Below are 20947 nucleotides of genomic sequence, written 5' to 3'. Positions count from 1 at the left end.
TTTTTATCCTCATAACCTTACTCTTTCCTGTATTCACTTTCAATTTTCTTCTTTTACATACCCTACCAAATTCATCCACCAATCTCTGCAACTTCTCTTCAGAATCACCCAAGAGCACATTGTCATCAGCAAAGAGCAACTGTGGCAACTCCCACTTTATGTGTGATTCTTTATCTTTTAACTCCACGCCTCTTGCCAAGATCCTCGCATTTACTTCTCTTACAACCCCATCTATAAATATATTGAACAACCACGGTGACATCACACATCCTTGTATAAGGCCTACTTTTACTGGGAAATAATCTCCCTCTTTCCTACATACTCTAACTTGAGCCTCACTATCGTAAAAACTCTTCACTGCTTCCAGTAACCTACCTCCTATACCATACATCTGCAACATCTGCCACATTGCCCCCCTATCCACCCTGCCATATGCCTTTTCCAAATCCATAAATGCCACAAAAACCTCTTTAGCCTTATCTAAATAGTGTTCACTTGTATGTTTCACTGTAAACACCTGGTCCACACACCCCTACCATTCCTAAAGCCTCCTTGTTCATCTGCTATCCTATTCTCCGTCTTACTCTTAATTCTTTCAATAATAACTCTACCATACACTTTACCAGGTATACTCAACAGACTTATCCCCCTATAATTTTTGCACTCTCTTTTGTCCCCTTTGCCTTTATACAAAGGAACTATGCATGCTCTCTGCCAATCCCTAGGTACCTTACCCTCGTCCATACATTTATTAAATAATAGCACCAACCACTCCAAAACTATATCCCCACCTGCTTTTAACATTTCTATCTTTATCCCATCAATCCCAGCTGCCTTACCCCCTTTCACTTTACCTACTGCCTCACGAACTTCCCCCACACTCACAACTGACTCTTCCTCACTCCTACAAGATGTTATTCCTCCTTGCCCTATACACGAAATCACAGCTTCCCTATCTTCATCAACATTCAACAATTCCTCAAAATATTCCCTCCATCTTCCCAATACCTCTAACTCTCCATTTAATAGCTATCCTCTCCTATTTTTAACTGACAAATCCATTTGTTCTCTAGGCTTCCTTAACTTGTTAATCTCACTCCAAAACTTGTTCTTATTTTCAACAAAATTTGTTGATAACATCTCACCCACTCTCTCATTTGCTCTCTTTTTACATTGCTTCACCACTCTCTTAATCTCTCTCTTTTTCTCCATATACTCTTCCCTCCTTGCATCACTTCTACTTTGTAAAAACTTCTCATATGCTAACTTTTTCTCCCTTACTACTCTCTTTACATCATCATTCCACCAATCGCTCCTTTAACCTCCCGCACCCACTTTCCTGTAACCACAAACTTCTGCTGAACACTCTAACACTACATTTTTAAACCTACCCCCATACCTCTTCGACCCCATTGCTTATGCTTTCATTAGCCCATCTATCCTCCAATAGTTGCTTATATCTTACCCTAACTGCCTCCTCTTTTAGTTTATAAACCTTCACCTCTCTCTTTCCTGATGCTTCTATTCTCCTTGTATCCCATCTACCTTTTACTCTCAGTGTAGCTACAGCTAAAAAGTGATCTGATATATCTGTGGCCCCTCTATAAACATGTACTTCCTGAAGTCTACTCAACAGTCTTTTATCTACAAATACATAATCCAACAATCTACCGTCATTTCGCCCTACATCATGTCTTTTATACTTTTTTATCCTCTTTTTTTTTAAATATGTATTACCTATAACTAAACCCCTTTCTATACAAGGTTCAATCAAAGGGCTCCCATTGTCATTTACACCTGGCACCCCAAACTTACCTACCACAACCTCTCTAAAACTTTCTCCTACTTTAGCATTCAGGTCCCCTATCATAATTACTCTCTCACTTGGTTCAAAGGTTCCTATACGTTCACTTAACATCTCCCAAAATCTCTCTTTCTCCTCTACATTCCTCTCTTCTCCAGGTGCATACACGCTTATTATGACCCCCTTTTCGCATCCAACCTTTACTTTAATCCACATAATCCTTGAATTTACACATTCATATTCTCTTATATATATATATATATATATATATATATATATATATATATATATATATATATATATATATATATATATATATATATTATATAAGCCAAGAGCTGTGACGAACCCTGCAACCACATATGAGTATATAGGTAAACATACACACACACACAGTGGCCACTATTAGGTAAACCCTTTTAGTACTGGATTGGGCCCTCCTTTTATCCCAGAACAGCTGTAATTCTTGGTGTCAAGAATTCAACAAGGTGCTGGAAATATTCCTTAGAGATTCTGGTCCATGTTGTCATGTTAGTATCACAAAGTTGATGTAGACTTGTCGGTCATACCTTCATGTTGTATATCCCAAAGACTGACGCCAAATTCTGACCCTACCATCTACATGTCGCAGCAGAAATGAGGATTGGCCGGAGCAGGTGACTTTTTCTTATCTTTAACTGTTCACTTTTGGTGAATCAGTCCTCATGGTTGCCTCTTTATCTCCTAGTCTTGACTGACAAGGGGCAGCCTTTCCACTTCATGTCTTGACCATGTCTGCATGCTTTTAAAATTGTGGTGGTGCTACGTGATTGGCTAATTAGATACATGTATTAACGAAGTGTATAGATGTACCTAATAAAGTGGCCAATGAGTGTATATTCTGAGTATGTATTAAGAGATGCATCTCTCGAGGGATATACACTGAGGGTAACAGTGTATATGCACCAAAGGGTGTTTATCAAATATACACTCCAGAATTTAATTTCTATGACCCTCGTGTACTCGACGGAACTGAAACTCGCTAAACTATCATGTTTCACTTGGTATTTATATAAAACATCAAATATACATATCTGAAGTGTTTAACATAATGACACTGCGATGATAATAATGAGAGTAATGATAATGATTATAATAGTTTTGTTCACAAAATCAGATAGGATTTTTTTTAGGATTTGACGTGCTGTTGGAGTGTGAGCACGGTAATATTTATGAAGGGGGTTAAGGGAAGCCAGTTACCTGGATTTGAGGCCTGGAGGTGGGAAGCACAGTGTCTGCACTCTGGATGATGGGTGAGGGTGTTGTGATTCTGGGGGTGTAGAACCTGTACTCTGAAGGATGGGTGAGGATGTAGCTTAAAAGGACTCAAGTTAACCTCAACTAACCCAACCAACACACAACCCCATCACCTCCCAGCACCACTAGCACTCATAACACGCCTCAAACCCATGCACCTCATATATCCCCATTGACATTAGCTGCCTTAAAAAGCAGTGAGAAATAAATTGCTTTCAGTATATTCACTCATTACCTCGCCATAACTGGCAAGGGAGCGCCCAGCCTATTAATTACCTAGATCCCCATCCTCCCCATTTATCATTCACAAATACATGCGCATACATCAATGCGCGCTGTAGGAATCAGGGATACTCAGATGGGATACATATGCTGTTGTTTGTCTCAATGATTAATATTTTTTTTTAATTTTTATTTTTTTTTTTTAATTTTATTGCCTTGTACTGAGATACGATGAATGAGACACTTGTGCAACATTCTGGAATCTTTATTAAGGAAACGTTTCGCCAACCAGTGGCTTCTTCAGTCCAGTACAGAGAAGAACGTTGGAAGATGAGGGTTACCAGCCATCACTTTTGGAGGTCACCGCCCCCGCGGCCTGGTCCCAGACCAGGTCTCCTATTTGCTGGCCTGATCGATTAGGCTATGTGTGTGTGTACATATATATATATACATATATATATATATATATATATATATATATATATATATATATATATATATATATATATATATATAATATATATATATATATATATATATATAATATATATATATATATATATATATATATGCAATAAGATCACAGTAAACAGGTGATTTCAGAATATGCAAAACAACCACTCTGAAAGAATAGAGAAATTCCAAGCGCTTTCGTGACTACTCACATTATCAAGGAACTATGAAGTCCATGGTCGACAGGAATATAATTGAATCTTGTTTCATAAAAAGCAGTTTTGACATATATATAAATTAGATCCATTAATAATTAATAGAATTTGGGAAGAATTTAATAATACACTGGATAAATAATAATTTTTAAAATTTTCTTGGGTAGAATAGTTTGTGAGTGAGTTGTGCAAAGGACCTATCCAAGTTGGGTCGGCGCGCGTCAGGTGTTTAACCGTTGTGGGATCTGATAGTGAGGTGTTGGCCAGACCCCTTATATGCCTTCCTTGAATGCTTTACTTTCATAGTTCCTTAATAATGTGAGTAGTCACGAAAGCACTTGGAATTTTTCTATTCTTTCAGAGTGGTTGTTTTGCACACACACACACACACATATACATATATATAAATATATATATATATATATATATATATATATATATATATATATATATATATATATATATATATCATGTTAATGAAATCACGAAACAAGTGATTATGAATCATTAACAGAACTGTGGTTAGCCAGTATTCGATCCTGCGTCACTGAGAATTAATGATCAAGTGGATAGAGGGATGCATAATTTGTCCTGTTCTCACTGGGTTGGGCACTGTGACGCAGGATCAAATCCTGGCTAGCCTCAGTTCTGTTAATGATATATCATATAGCTTATATATAAAGCTGAAAAGTCTGTCCACAGGCAAAACGTCCCAATAAGGTTCCTCTCTGCAATTGTTTCTTGACGAATTTCCACAATTTGTCTCCGCTCTCAGTAAGTGTCAAGGATCCACGATTCTAAAACAGCTTTTAAAATGGGAATTACGAGCCAAACCCCAAGCTGTCATAAAAACACTTCAAATTACATAAATCAGTTCCTGATCAGATGGGCTGTGGTGCATATACTGGACTACGGGCGGTGGGCACCAACAGCCTAATCGATCAGGCCAGCAAACTGGAGATCTGGTCTGGGACCGGGCCGGGGGGGCGGTGACCTCCCTAAGTGACAACAGGTGACCCTTCCTCATCTTCCACACACACACACACACACACACACACACACAATTGTAGTCAAGTGAGTGGCCGGGTCAGTGAGGTCAATGTGTAGTTAGATTGTGGGATGGGAGCACTGCAGGCCTACCAGTCCTCACTACAGGGCTAGAGGTCTGACTAAATTGAAAGATTACTGGGATTTATGTCAAGAAGTTGGTTTAGAAAGACACGTAAGCAAACACACGAGAAGTGATCAAGGTCCCAGGACCGAAACGTTTTCTAATAAATATGTTATAGTGTTTGCTTACGTGTCTTTCTAAACCAACTTGTCGGTATTTATTACCAAAGTTTATACCATGTCAAGAAGTACAAGCAAATGGGGTCCAGAGGTTATACTACAGCTCTATACATCATTAGCAAAGCCTCACTTAAGTCATGCAGTTCAGTTCTGGTTTCCACACTACAAAACAGATATAAATTCATTAGAGAACATTAAAAGAAGAATGACAATAATTAATCCATTGAATAAGAAAAGTATCACAGGAAGATAGATTAAAAACCCTGAACCTATACATTATCTTACAAGACGTAGAATACGAGGAGACACGACTGAAGAGTGTAAGTGGAAGATGGGCATGAATAAAGGAGATATAATAAGGTTCTGAGGATATTCCTTCAGGAAAGTGCTGAAAATAATGGATTCAAATTGGATACGGACAGGTTCAGCAATGATGTAAGAAAATACTTGTTTGGAAATAAAGTAGATAAGTGGAACAGTCTACGTAGTAGTTTTGAGACTCTATGACCGCGGGTTCAATCCCGGCCGGGGGTATGGTTTACGTAGTAGTGTTGAAGTTAAAACGTTGAGCAGCTTCAAATACAGGTTGGATAAATACACGAGTGAGAGGGGTTGGATTGAAGTAGGACTTGCGCAACATGGGTTTATAGGGTTATCAAAGCTTATTGCTGAGGTAGCATGGAAAATGGGTTGGGCAGATATTTTAGTTAATGGATTTGGGTTTGAGAAAGACTTGCCTAGTATGTGCCAGTAGGCCTGCTGCAGTATTCCTCCTTATGTTCTCATCTAACTCCCTATATCTTCCTCACCTAACTCTATGTCTTTCTTACCTCTCTTCCTATCTCGTTCTCACCTCCATCCATTCCTATCACCTCCCTATTTTACTTTTTCCTTCCCATCCCTCTTCCTCCCTTCTCAACCCTCTAATTTATGCTTCGCCCCTTCAACTCCTCTACCATCCCTTCTCTAAAAGCAAATTAGTTGTTGTGTTACAGGCTCTGAACATACTGAACGTTCATGTAGTGTATATTGAACAGGGTCACCTGCTTAAAACTTTTGCGTTTCTGCGTGAATATATTAAACCGCAGAGAGGGTCGCTAAACCAGAGGGGCCTGGTTTATTGAGGGTCAGAGGTAGGTAGGTGTGTGTAGGTGTAGGTGTGTAGGTGTGTGTGTGTGTGTGTGTGTACTCACCTAGTTGAGGTTGCGGGGGTCGAGTCCGAGCTCCTGGCCCCTGGTGTGTGTGTGTGTGTGTGTGTGTGTGTGTGTGTGTGTGTAGGTGTAGGTGTGTGTGTGTGTGTGTGTAGGTGTAGGTGTGTAGGTGTGTGTGTGTGTGTAGGTGTAGGTGTAGGTGTGTGTGTGTGTGTAGGTGTAGGTGTAGGTGTGTGTGTGTGTGTAGGTGTGTGTGTGTGTGTGTGTGTGTAGGTGTGTGTGTGTGTGTGTAGGTGTGTGTGTGTGTGTGTAGGTGTAGGTGTAGGGGTGTGTGTGTGTGTGTGTGTGTGTGTGTGTGTGTGTAACTGTGACACGACCCCTGTAACCACAAAGAAGTGATTACACATGCACACACACACACACACACACACACACACACACACACACACACATACAAAGGTTAAATTTTAGTAATAATCCAAAATAAAGACTAGAAACTCACAATGGTCAATATTTAGATGTAGTATTTGACAAATTAGACGCAGGTGCAACACTTGAGTATCTTTACCGAGGAAAAATTTCCCCACACAGTGGTTTCATCAGTCCAATACTAAGAAGAATGGTGAAGATCAGATGGAGTCTGAGGCAATCAGTCCAACAATCGTTTCAAGACTGATTACATCGACTCAAAACTGAGGGACTGATTACCTCAAACTTCTGATCTTCACCATTATTCTTCGTACAGGACTGATGAAGCCAATGTGTGGCGAAACGTTTCCTCATTAAAGATACCTAAGTGTTGCACACGTGTTTAATTTATCAACTTGTCGGTTCCCTGAACCATTACCAACCTATGAAATATTTACCAGGAAACAGGAAAACATTTTAAATACTGTATAAATTATCTATATCATAAAAAACGAAAAGATATAATACTGTGACTGGAACAATACATAGATAACGAGAACATTGGTCAAAAAAACTTATGACGACGTTTCGGTCCGATTTGGACCATTTAGTAGTCACACTAACACATGAAGGTAAGAGAGCCAGTATTTATACGAGGGGAGAGGTAGAAAAATAAAAGTGGAGACAGTAGTGGAAGAGGTAGTGGAAGTAGCAGTAGCAAGTGTGAAAAGTAGTAGCAGTAGTAGTAATAGTAGCAGCAGTAGTAACAGCAGTAGTAGTAATACTAGTAGTAGTAATATAGCTCGTTTATAGCTAAAATACGTGAATTATCACACTTTTAATCAAAACTGCTGCTAAAATTGCATTCACAGAAATATGTAATAAGTCACATATCATTTTTTTTCCTTACAATTATTTACACGTTAATGGTTCAAGTCAAACCAAAACGTCGTCCTAAGTTTCTTTCTCGTATGTACGGGTTATTGATGTATCTAAAACATCTATAAAAAAAATGATCATGTTCTACTCAAAATATATTCTTTTCAGTATGACTTATGAGATGAAAAAGGAAGACACGACGATAAAAGATTGTTTTAAAGAAACAAAATGGGAAAAAAATATTGCAAGGGAAAGATATAAATGAATGGTATAAAACTGTGAGACGTAAGAAAAATAGTTAAGTTATTGCCTCCTCGCCAGGAGGACAAATGGGGAAAGTATATTGAGACTTATGTCGAGATTTAAGATTTAACTCGAGACTCGGGTCTCGAGTGAAGTCTCGACAGAAGTTGAGACTTGAGTCTCATCTTAATTAAGGCTCGAGTTTCTACTCTAGTTTAGTCTCAACTTAAAGTCGTCAACTTCAACAGTAAGTTGCAATGTGTGTTCACAAATTATCTTAAATATAATTTATTTTAATCTAGACAGACTGCTAGAGAACAGTCTAAGAGAACACGTTATCCTCTGCACTAGAGAACAATACAGTATCATCCACACTAAAGAACAATACAGTATCTTCCCTTGTGTAGAACAGCTACAATATACTTCAACACACAATATGCAAAACAATCACCGTGAAAAGATAGTGAACTTCCAAGCGCTTTCGTGATTTCTCACATCAAAAGCCTGTAAAAATAATAGGCTTGTAAGGCTGAGATATCACCTCACGTACGACATACCTCAGCCTTATCAACCTTCTACTATTATTTCTACATGTCTTTGATGATGTGAGAAATTACAAAAGTGCTTGGACGTTCACCATTTTTTCACAATGATTTTTTTTTGCATATTGTGATCTCATTGCACACTTTAAACACATATGAGCGCTCTTATGGAACTTTAATAAACTTTATTACATTAAGAGAGTGCTGAATCCATAAGGAGTCAAACAGCACTTGTGAAATGGGAGGGAATCAGATTCCTTCCAAGAGGGGTGCCTCCAGTCTCCTGGATTACGAGCCCTTCAGCACCGTCGAGGTACCTTCCTTAAAGGGGTTTTGAAAAATAATTCCCTGGTTTCGTTAATTCGAATTGTTACTAGTAGTACTAAGTAATAATGAGGCCTAGAGACGACTACTGAGACCTGGCGAAGTCTAGAAAAATCTAGAAATACCTAATAAGAGGCTTAGATCCAATAAGGCCTAATATATTAATGGGGAGTTTAAAGCTTATCGACTCCGCTAGGGTCATTAAGGTTGCACAATCTCGTATCATCAGAAAGTCATTACAGTAATCTCTCAGCATATGAACGCCGAGAGAAATACACGTCCCAGTGTGTATGTCCTGCCAAGACCTGTATAGCCTGGTATAACTCAGTAACTGTCAAACTCAAATTTTTCACTTGTCATTCCTCACAACATAGCTGTTATTTTCTACTCGTGTTAAAAGAGAAGTACACCGAAATATGTACTGTGTACACAGATAACGAGCACATAAGAGAAAGAAGCTTATGGTGACGTTTCGGTTCAATTTGACTGACTCCCTTACATGATCTTACATGATCCAACTCTGACCGAAACGTCGGTATAAGCTTCTATGTGCGGGTTATTTGTGTACTGTTCCAGTCACAGTATTGTGCCATTTTTTCTTTACGTACTGTGTAGCACACATGTTCTTTATGAAAACAGAGAAATTATGTACTAAAAGACTGCACAATGTGTACTAAATACATACTACTTACAAATATACGAAATGTTAACTGTGGTTAATATGTACCCAATACATACATAATTACATGAGCAATATATATTATATATATTAAATGTACGTTACATAAAAAAACATCAACTAAATGTAGTTTATAAAGGCCCTCAAAAATGCTCTTATTCAGTCGTGAATGAAATAAAATATCCACTCTAATTCAGTATTGTATAATTAAAATTGTTACGTTCACTGGTATACACACTATGGTAATTAATTTAGTTAATTAACTTTGTAATTTCGCCGTCCAAGTGGCTAATTCATTGTGCACACCATGTGCACTCTGTTGGTGGTAGCGGCTAGTTTATTGTGCACACAATGTACATCCTGTTGATGGTAGTGGCTAGTTAATTGTGCACACCATGTGCATCCTGTTGATGGTAGTGGCTAGTTAATTGTGCACACCATGTGCATCCTGTCGATGGTAGTGGCTAGTTAATTGTGCACACCATGTGCATCCTGTTGATGGTAGTGGCTAGTTAATTGTGCACACCATGTACATCCTGTTGATGGTAGTGGCTAGTTAATTGTGCACACCATGTGCATCCTGTTGATGGTAGTGGCTAGTTAATTGTGCACACCATGTACATCCTGTTGATGGTAGTGGCTAGTTAATTGTGCACACCATGTACATCCTGTTGATGGTAGTGGCTAGTTAATTGTGCACACCATGTGCATCCTGTTGATGGTAGTGGCTAGTTAATTGTGCACACCATGTGCATCCTGTTGATGGTAGTGGCTAGTTAATTGTGCACACCATGTGCATCCTGTTGATGGTAGTGGCTAGTTAATTGTGCACACAATGTACATCCTGTTGATGGTAGTGGCTAGTTAATTGTGCACACCATGTGCATCCTGTTGATGGTAGTGGCTAGTTAATTGTGCACACCATGTGCATCCTGTTGATGGTAGTGGCTAGTTAATTGTGCACACCATGTACATCCTGTTGATAATAATATCTTGATTTACTACAAGTACATGTACAAGGTGTACAGTCCTAGCTGACATCACTGACATACTACCATATAGAAAACCGCTTGGTATGCAGAGCATTTTGGGCAAATAGGTCAGTTTTGTCCCAGGATGCGACCCACACCAGTCGACTAACTCCCAGGTACCAATTTTACTGATGGGCGAACATAGACAACCGGTGTATGGAAACACGTCTAGTGTTTCTACCCTCGCTGGGAAATGAACCCGGACCCTCGTCGTGTGAAGCGAGAGCTTTACACGGCTTAAGCAGTCCTGAGGACTGTTTAAGCACCCTATATCTATCCCGTGGATGGTGGCACAAGAGCATATGGACACACATGGACACAGTACAAAGTGCTCGGATAGCGATTCAATTAAGGTTCATGGCCACAGAAAGGACCATGACAATATCCGAGGAGGTTCAAGGCGAGTTATGAAAATTTCGGAAACTTACAAGAAAATCAAAGACTTGAAAGATACATGAATAACAAGGCATTGAAGACGAACAAAACTGAAGAGACACAATCTCGAACTTTGACAAAAGTGGCTTAAAAGTTTTAGTACTTTTTTGGGGGGAGGACGAAAGTAAGCAACACTTATCTCGCAGACGTCGATGCTTATTGGCTCACACCGGGGCGTAGAGGCGACCAGCCATCCCATTGGTTACTGGGAAAGATCGCATTCTTTATTTCATTTGATCGCTAGGCTTAATTAATACAGAATAAAAAGTCACAGTACCGTGGCTAAAACAATTCAACAAAAACCCGCACTTAGGAAAATCTTGTGGCAACGTTTCGGTCTGTCCTGAACTATTGCCAAGTCACAACTGGGGCAAGAAAAGTAGAGAAGACCCAAACACCGTACATTATGGTCTCTTTCTTTTTTTTTTTTTGTCTTCTCTAATTTTTTTCCCCAGCTGTGACTTGACCATTACCCAGAACCGACCGAAACGTCGTCACTAGGTTCCACTCCTAACTGCGGATTTTTGCTGAATCGCTTAGCTTCGTTTGGTTTCTGGTCTAGTAACTATTGCTGCTAATAAAACAATGGAATTTTTCAATGCAATAAGGGCGAACCAAACTACATTTAGTATGCACGATTCTTACGACCTTCTCGCTTCGAATGTCTCAATAATTCTCATTTTTCTGGCTTGACACTGAAGAATTATCATTATAAACTTCTTCTGAGACCCTTTTATCATACATTAAATAGTAATTACTGACTCCAGTTGAAAGAACACATATTTTGACTGGTGTCTTAAACTGAGAAACGACTTCAGTGTAACTATAGATAAAACTTGCGATTTTGGCTTAAATAGCAACGCTCTTCTTGCCGAATAAGTTAAGTGAAAATTTGTGTATGCAATAATTTCGCAAAAATCATTCTGAACCTAACGAAAAAAAATATGTTTTATTGTGTTTGTTTATTATTAAATTATTGTAAACTTATCTAAAATATCTTTAGGTAGATTAAGCTAAATTAAATTACGCGTGATGAAAGTTAAGACACATGTGTAACATCTGGTTATCTTTATTGTAGACGTTTCGCCATCCAGTGGCTTTATCAACAGAATCTAGGACACAATAAAACAATAGAACTACATACAATAGATGTTGGTGTTGAGAGCACCGTGATGGTAGAGATTCTGGTGCTCTCAATACTAACTACAAGGCTGAGGGACTGATTACCTCATCTTTTGTATATAGTTCTACTGTCTTCTTATGTCCTAGAATCTGTATTGATAAAAAAGCCACTGGATGGCGAAACGTCTACAATAAAGATAACCAGATGTTGCACATAAATTGCGCTTGTTATAATAAGGTTAGGTAAGTTTTCTAAAGTTCTTTTGGTACAAAATTATTAATTTTTACATTAACATAAATGAAAAAAATATATAAACTTATAAGAGAAATTTTAGAAAGTACTTAATTTTAAATGAGTTCTTGTTAATTGACCAGTTTTACCTATTCGGCATACACACACACAATTATATATATATATATATATATATATATATATATATATATATATATATATATATATATATATATATATATATATATATATATATATATATATATATATACACACACACACACATATACATAACAAGTTGGCCCTCTCCCACCGAGGCAGGGTGATCCAAAAAGAAATTCCCCAAAAAGAGAATACTTTCATCATTCAACACTTTCACCACACTCACACATAATCACTGTTTTTGTAGAGGTGCTCAGAACACAACAGTTTAGAAGCATATACGTATAAAGATACACAACATATCCCTCCAAACCGCTAATATCCCAAACCCCTCCTACAGAGTGCAGGCATTGTACTTCCCATTTCCAGGACTCAAGTCCGGCTATATAAAAATAACCGGTTTCCCTGAATCCCTTCACTAAATATTACCCTGCTCACACTACAACAGCTCGTCAGGTCCCAAATACCATTTGTCTCCATTCACTCCTAACACACTCACGCACGCTTGCTGGAAGTCCAAGCCCCTCGCCCACAAAACCTCCTTTACCCCCTCCCTCCAACCTTTCTGAGAACGACCCCTTCCCTGCTTTCCTTCCCCTATAGATTTATATGCTCTCCATGTCATTCTACTTTGATCTATTCTCTCTAAATGACCAAACCACCTCAATAACCCCTCTTCAGTCCTCTGACTAATACTTTTATTACTCCACACCTTTTCCTAATTTCCACACTCCGAATTTTCTGCATAATATTTACACCACACATTTGCCCTCAGACAGGACATCTCCACTGCCTCCAACCGTCTCCTCGCTGTAGCATTTACAACCCAAGCTTCACACCCATACAAGAGTGTTGGTACTGCTATACGTTCATACATTCCCTTCTTTGCCTCCATAGACAACGTTTTTTGGCTCCACATATACCTCAATGCACCACTCACCTTTTTTCCTTCATCAATTCTATGATTCACTTCATCCTTCATAAATCCCTCTGCTGACATGTCAACTCCCAAATATCTGAAAACATTCACTTCTTCCATACTCCTCCCCAATTTGATATCCAATTTTTCTTTATCTAAATCATTTGATGCCCTGATCACCTTACTCTTTTCTATGTTCACTTTCAACTTTATACGTTTACACACTCTCCCAAACTCATCCACTAACCATTGCAATTTTTCTTTAGAATCTCTCATAAGCACAGTATCATCAGCAAAAAGTAACTGTCAATTCCCATTTTGTATTTGATTCCCCATAATTTAATCCCACCCCTCTCCCGAACACCCTAGCATTTACTTCTTCTACAACCCCATCTATAAATATATTAAACAACTATAGTGACATTACACATCCCTGTCTAAGACCTACTTTTACCGAGAAGTAGTCTCCCTCTCTTCTACACACCCTGAGTCTCACTATCCTCATAAAAACTTTTTACAGCATTTAGTAACTTACCACCTATTCCATACCCTTGCAACATCTGGCACATTGCTCCTCTATCCACTATCAGCTTTTTCTAAATCCATAAATGCAATGAAAACTTCCCTACCTTAATCTAAATACTGTTCACATATATGCTTCAATGTAAACACCTGATCTACACATCCCCTACTCACTCTAAAACCTCCTTGCTCATCTGCAATCCTACATTCTGTCTTACCTCTAATTCTTTCAATAATAACCCTACCATACATATTTCCTGGTATACTCAGTAAACTAATTCCTCTAATTTTTACAATCTCTTTTGTCCCCTTTCCCTTTATATAAAGTAACTATACATACTCTCTGCCAATCCCTAGGTACCTTCCCCTCTTTCATACATTTATTAAACAAAACTACCAACCACTAACACTATATCCCCCCCTGCTTTTAACATTTCTGTCATGATCCTGTCAGTTCCAGCTGCTTCACCCCCTTTCATTCTACATACTGCCTCATGCACCTCCCCCACACTCACATCCTGCTCTTCCTCACTCCTAAAAGATGGTATACCTCCCTGGCCAATGCATGAAATTACCACCTCCCTTTCTTTGTCGACATTTACAAGTTCTCAAAATATTCCCGCCATCTACCCAATACCTCCATCTCCCCATCTACTAACTCCCCTACTCTGTTTTTAAATGACAAATCAATTCGTTCCCTAGGCTTTAACTTGTTTAACTCGCTCCAAAATTTTTCTTATTTTCATTAAAATTTCTTGACAGTGCCTCTCCCACTCTATCATCTGCTCTCCTTTTGCACTCTCTTCACCTTTCTTTTACTCTCCATATACTCTGCTCTTCTTATAACACTTCTGCTTTGTAAAAAACTCTACCAAACTCCACCAATCACTCCTTTTTCCTCCTGCACCCACCCTACTATAACCACAAACTTCTGCCCCACATTCTAATACTGCATTTTTAAAACTATTCCAACCCTCTTCAAACCCCTCCCCCACTACTCATACTTGCACTAGCCCACCTTTCTGCCAATAGTTGCTTATATCTCACCCGAACTTCCTCCTCCCTTAGTTTATACACTTTCACCTCTCTCTTACTTGTTGCCATTTTCCTCTTGTCCCATCTACCTCTTACTCTAACTGTAGCTACAACTAAATAATGATCCGATATATCAGTTGCCCCTCTATAAACATGTACATCCTGGAGCCTACCCATCAACCTTTTATCCACCAATACATAATCTAACAAACTACTTTCATTACGTGCTATATCATACCTTGTATATTTATATATCCTCTTCTTCATAAAATATGTATTACTTATTACCAAACCTCTTTCTACACATAGCTCAATTAAAGGCTCCCCATTTTCATTTACCCCTGGCACCCCAAATTTACCTACTACTCCCTCCACAACATTTTTACCCACTTTAGCACTGAAATCCCCAACCACAAGTACTCTCACACTTGGTTCAAAACTCCCCACGCATTCACTCAACATTTCCTAAAATCTCTCTCCTCTACACTTCTCTCTTCTCCAGATGCATATACACTTACTATAACCCATTTTTCACATCCAACCTTTATTTTACTTCACATAATCCTTGAATACATTTATACTCCCTCTTTCCCTGCCATAGCTTATCCTTCAACATTATTGCTACTCCTTCTTTAGCTCTAACTCTATTTGAAACCCCTGACCTAATCCCATTTACTTCTCTCCACTGAAACTCTCCCACCCCCTTCAGCTTTGTTTCACTTAAAGCCAGGACATCCAGTTTCTTCTCATTCATAACATCCACAATCATCTCTTTCTTATCATTCGCACAACATCCTCGCACATTCAGACTTCCCACTTTGGCAATTTTCTTATTCTTTTTAGTAAACATTACAGGAAAAGGGGTTATTAGCCCATTGTTCCCGGCATTTTAGTTGACTTTTACAACATGCACAGCTTACGGAGGAAAGATTCTTATTCCACTTCCCCATGGATATAAAAGGAAAAGTATTAAGAACAAGAACTATTAAAATAAAATCACAGAAAACTCAGATGAGTGTGTATAAATAAACGTGTACATGTATATATAGTGTGACCTAAGTGTAAGTATAAGTAGCAAGACGTACCTGTAATCTTGCATATTTATGAGACAGACAAAAGACACTAGCAATCCTACCATCATGTAAAACAATTACACTCACTTGGCAGAACGGTAGTACCTCCCTGGGTGGTTGCTGTCTACCAACCTACTACCTATATATCACTCGTTTGTGATTATTGCACACACATACACACACACACACATATATATATATATATATATATATATATATATATATATATATATATATATATATATATATATATACATACACGCAATAATCACAAACGAGTGATAACGGGTGCAAAACAACCACAAGGGGGAGTTGAGCGACAGTTTCAGAGATTTCGTGTAGCCACAGTTATAGATCTGCTCTGTGTTTTAACCTCAAGCCTGTAAAGTCAAAGGACACAAGTGCAACTAATGTGACATTTTATTGTGGCAACGTTTCGCTCTCCAGGAGCTTTATCAAGCCATTACAAACAATACATGGACACAGAGGGTATATATAGGCTCAGAGTCAGGTGCAATACTAGTGGTGGTGATAGTAGTAGTAGTAGTAGTAGTAGTAGTAGTAGTGACAAAAGTTGTAGTGGTAGTAGTAATACAATATGGTAGAGAAATTAATTCGTACATGAGTAAAAGGATATAAAAGCTATTACTTGGGTAACATAAAAATACGTTGGACAAATATAGACTGGATAGAGGCAACCTGTTTCAGTGTTCACTCTCTGTAATGTGCTTTGTGTAGTATAACAGGAGAGACTATGTGATGGCAGGGTTTACTGTTTTCAGGAGGATTCTTGCTAAGACTTCAGAGATGGTGAAGCTGCCGTTGTTTTGTTTAATTGTATTCGAAACAGCAATCAGTGCTGATTCGAGGCACTTGCGTCTACGGAAGTTAGTTTCTTTGATCACTAATTGGGCGTCCCTGAATTTCATGAGATGATTGGTGGAATTTCGGTGTTGTACACAGGCGTTGTTCAAGTTATCGTTCCTACATACGTAAATGTGTTCATTGAGGCGGGTGTCGAAGTTTCTTGCTGTTTCACCTACGTAAATCTTGTCACAGCCTCCACAGGGTATAGTGTAAACTCCTGCGTTGACTGGTTCGTGGTGCTTTGATTTTGTCCTGGTTAGATCCTTTATTGAAGTGCTAGAAGCGATGGCGACTCTGGTGTTAGCTTGTGAAAGTACTTTTGAGACGTTCAGTGCAACCTGGCTGTTGGGAAGAATTATAACTTTGTTGGGAGTGGTGTTGATGCGTGGAGAATTAATGATCTGAAGAGCTCTTTTCTTGCAGTCTTTGATGAAAAAGGAAGGAAAATGTAACTCATTGAATGTTTGGTGAATGTATGAACATTCCTCGTCAAGAAACTCAGGACTACAAATTCGGTATGCTCTTAGGAAAAACCCGATGATGATGCCTCTTTTGATCTTGGTATCTTGACTGGAATAGAAGTGTGTGAGATCGTTTTTATTGGTGGGTTTCCGATAAACTTGAAATCTTAGGTTGTTGTCTACTTTGTGAATGAGGACGTCGAGGAAAGGTAACTTGCCATTGGACTCTTCTTCTAGTGTAAACTGGATCGCCGGTTCAACTGCGTTGAGTTATAATTCTTCCCAACAGCCAGGTTGCACTGAACGTCTCAAAAGTACTTTCACAAGCTAACACCAGAGTCGCCATCGCTTCTAGCACTTCAATAAAGGATCTAACCAGGACAAAATCAAAGCACCACGAACCAGTCAACGCAGGAGTTTACACTATACCCTGTGGAGGCTGTGACAAGATTTACGTAGGTGAAACAGCAAGAAACTTCGACACCCGCCTCAATGAACACATTTACGTATGTAGGAACGATAACTTGAACAACGCCTGTGTACAACACCGAAATTCCACCAATCATCTCATGAAATTCAGGGACGCCCAATTAGTGATCAAAGAAACTAACTTCCGTAGACGCAAGTGCCTCGAATCAGCACTGATTGCTGTTTCGAATACAATTAAACAAAACAACGGCAGCTTCACCATCTCTGAAGTCTTAGCAAGAATCCTCCTGAAAACAGTAAACCCTGCCATCACATAGTCTCTCCTGTTATACTACACAAAGCACATTACAGAGAGTGAACACTGAAACAGGCTGCCTCTATCCAGTCTACATTTGTCCAACCTATTTTTATGTTACCCAAGTAATAGCTTTTATATCCTTTTACTCATGTACGAATTAACTGTTCTACCATATTGTATTACTACTACCACTACAACTTTTGTCACTACTACTACTACTACTACTACTATCACCACCACTAGTATTGCACCTGACTCTGAGCCTATATATACCCTCTGTGTCCATGTATTGTTTGTAATGGCTTGATAAAGCTCCTGGAGAGCGAAACGTTGCCACAATAAAATGTCACATTAGTTGCACTTGTGTCCTTTTACTTTACATATTGTCGGTAATTCTACCAACTTTATTACAACCTCAAGGCTGTCAATAAATGAGTGTAACTGATAACACAGATTCATATAGTTTATTAAGACCAGCATCACCATTGGGGTTAAGAGTAACTAACCTCCCGCAGCTTGGTAATGTGTGATGTCGCTTTGATTCACCTTGCAGTGGTATCACCTGGATCTACCTGGTGACCTGATGTATTAATCTCACCTGCGATGAACTGACGTAGTGCTGCCATGTGAATTTACAGAAGTCATGGCATTAGGATTTACCTGACAGTCATATCACATAGGCTGACCTGCTGAGGTAATGCCACCTGCATTTTCATCAAGTAAAAACGGAGTTAAAAGATTCTATGAAGAGAGTAAGGGAATAAAAAAGGGAAGGGAGAAGAGAGAAAAAATATGCAAGAACTAAAGGAAAGAAGTAAAGAGAATAAAATAAGCAGAAAACAATGAAAATGTGAATCATTCAGTACTAGTAGTGGAGGCTTGATTCTTAGAAGCCGAGAGGGAGAGGAGAGAAAGCACGATAGAAGACGGGGCGGTGAATCTGAGAGGCAAAAACTGGAGAAATAGGAATGAAATGGAGAACGGACGAAACAGCAGAAAGGAGAAAAGACTAAACGAAGAGAGATAATGTAGTAAGAAAAGGAGAGAGAGAGAATCACTTACCAAGGTCCTGTGGTCTCTGATGAAGGCTCGCATGTTGTACTCTCGTGAGCGCTTGACCGCAGCCTCGTCCCTGTGGGAGAGAAAGATAACACTTATCGTTGTCGTTAAAACAAAAAAATATTAGAAAGCGATATTTAGAAGAATAGTTTTGTAAGTTTGAAGTTAAGAAGCAGCATATCAACTTACCATAGTAAAACGAAGCAGTAAGATTTTAAAATAAAATTGACAATTTGGCCCCAACACAGTCCAATAAAAAGTTGAACCATTCTCTAGGGTAGGATACATCAGCATTAAACTGCTGATGCCGGAGACCCGCGTCAGGAAACATTTGTCCTGTTTCCTGACAAACCTTACCTAACCTACCTTCTCGGAACGTTCAACTTCTTCCCAATATAACTAAGACATATGTCAAGAGAAATCTTATTTAGTTTAACAAAACATCACCAGCTGCCGGGGAGAGGCTTACAGATAAGCCTCTTGTTTTCAGATATACATGTGACTGGTGTAGAGCTACTTCTATCCTTGCATCTCAGCCTAAGGCTGGTTAATCCGCAGCCAATACAGCCTGGTTAATCCGCCACTTGGCGTAGACAGCAGTCCACTCTCGAAGAATCTAAGTGTGTTTCTGGCAATGTTTCAAATACGTGCTGGTAGCGGCTGAATAACGATGAAATACAGATGATGTGTGTTCTCTTATTGCGGCCATGTTACACTGGTGTTAAAATTTCTCTCACGTCTCGCTTCAGTCAGTAACGGCAGTGTGCAAACAAATCAGGAAACAGATAGGGGGTGTGGCATGCAAAGAGTACGTACCCTTTATTCGGCGCATGTACACACCCTCATTAAAAGGCTATCTCCCCCAACCTGCAAACCAGGTGCTAAGGGTTGACGATGGAGCCCCATCGTTCAATCAGTACCCGGGTTGCAGTCAATGAGAAGATGGTTTTGGCAATCACAGAGGTGTTGTGGGTACCACACACCTGTCTGCCCTTGTCATTCCCATTCTAGAGCTGGTTGAAGCACGGTCTGCTCTCTAGTGGCTTCGATTCTGCCTTGCTTACCGTGGAGTGCACTAATACCTATTGTTGTACATAGTGTACATAATTCTGTTCTTCTAACATACAGAGGTAGAAAGACATTATATATATAGGCGGAGAGTGAGGTGTGACGCACGTGACCTGAGGAATGTCATAAGAACATAAGAATGGAGGAACACTCTAGAAGGCCTTCTGGCCCATGCGAGGCAGGTCCTTATCAAAACAACCTCTACCTATGATGAGGACGGGTAGACGATGAAATCATGTGACTCCTGTGTTGTTGGGTTGGTGCTGCTTAAGTATCATGTATGCCAATGTTTTTGAAATTTTGTAGTTTCCAGTGTTGCGTTCTATAGTGTCGGTGACGGCGATTAGTGAGGCTTCTAGGCACCGTCAGCGTCTGAGGTCTGGTTCGGTGAGAACGAGTTGTGCCTCATTCCAGTTCATCAAATGCCCCGTGGAGTCTCTGTGGAGGACACATGCGTACCTTACATCGTCTCTGTTAGAGGCATTTCGATGCTCATTCAGGCGGACTGCAAGATCTCTGCCTGTCTCGCCTACTTATTTCTTGGGACAGAACCCACAGGGGATAGTGTAGACGCCTGCTGTAGAAGTTAGAGGTGTGGGGCTGCGTTTCGTAGTGAGGTCTTTGATAGATGATGTGTTTATGGTGGAAACGTTGATGTTACTCATAGAAAGTGCCCTGCGAGTATTCGTGGCAACATCGCCACATGGGAGTACTATGAACTGTTTAGA

General features: G+C 39.3%; 1 protein-coding gene across 1 annotated transcript in view; it reads right to left on the bottom strand.

Moving 5' to 3' along the window:
* LOC128697352 (uncharacterized) overlaps window positions 1–19220 on the bottom strand; it is a 389425-nt gene extending 370205 nt beyond the window's left edge. The window contains exon 1 of the mRNA XM_053788975.2: window positions 19155–19220. Coding sequence (XP_053644950.2) covers window positions 19155–19187 — 33 coding nt within the window. The 5' untranslated portion in view covers window positions 19188–19220. The remainder of the gene's footprint in view (window positions 1–19154) is intronic.
* Window positions 19221–20947: the final 1727 nt, after the last annotated feature.

The sequence above is a fragment of the Cherax quadricarinatus genome, chromosome 44, assembly GCF_038502225.1.
Source record: "Cherax quadricarinatus isolate ZL_2023a chromosome 44, ASM3850222v1, whole genome shotgun sequence".
NCBI classification, from domain to species: domain Eukaryota; kingdom Metazoa; phylum Arthropoda; class Malacostraca; order Decapoda; family Parastacidae; genus Cherax; species Cherax quadricarinatus.
The sequence above is the reverse complement of the archived record's forward strand: the minus strand, read 5'-3'. Positions and strand labels throughout refer to the sequence as shown.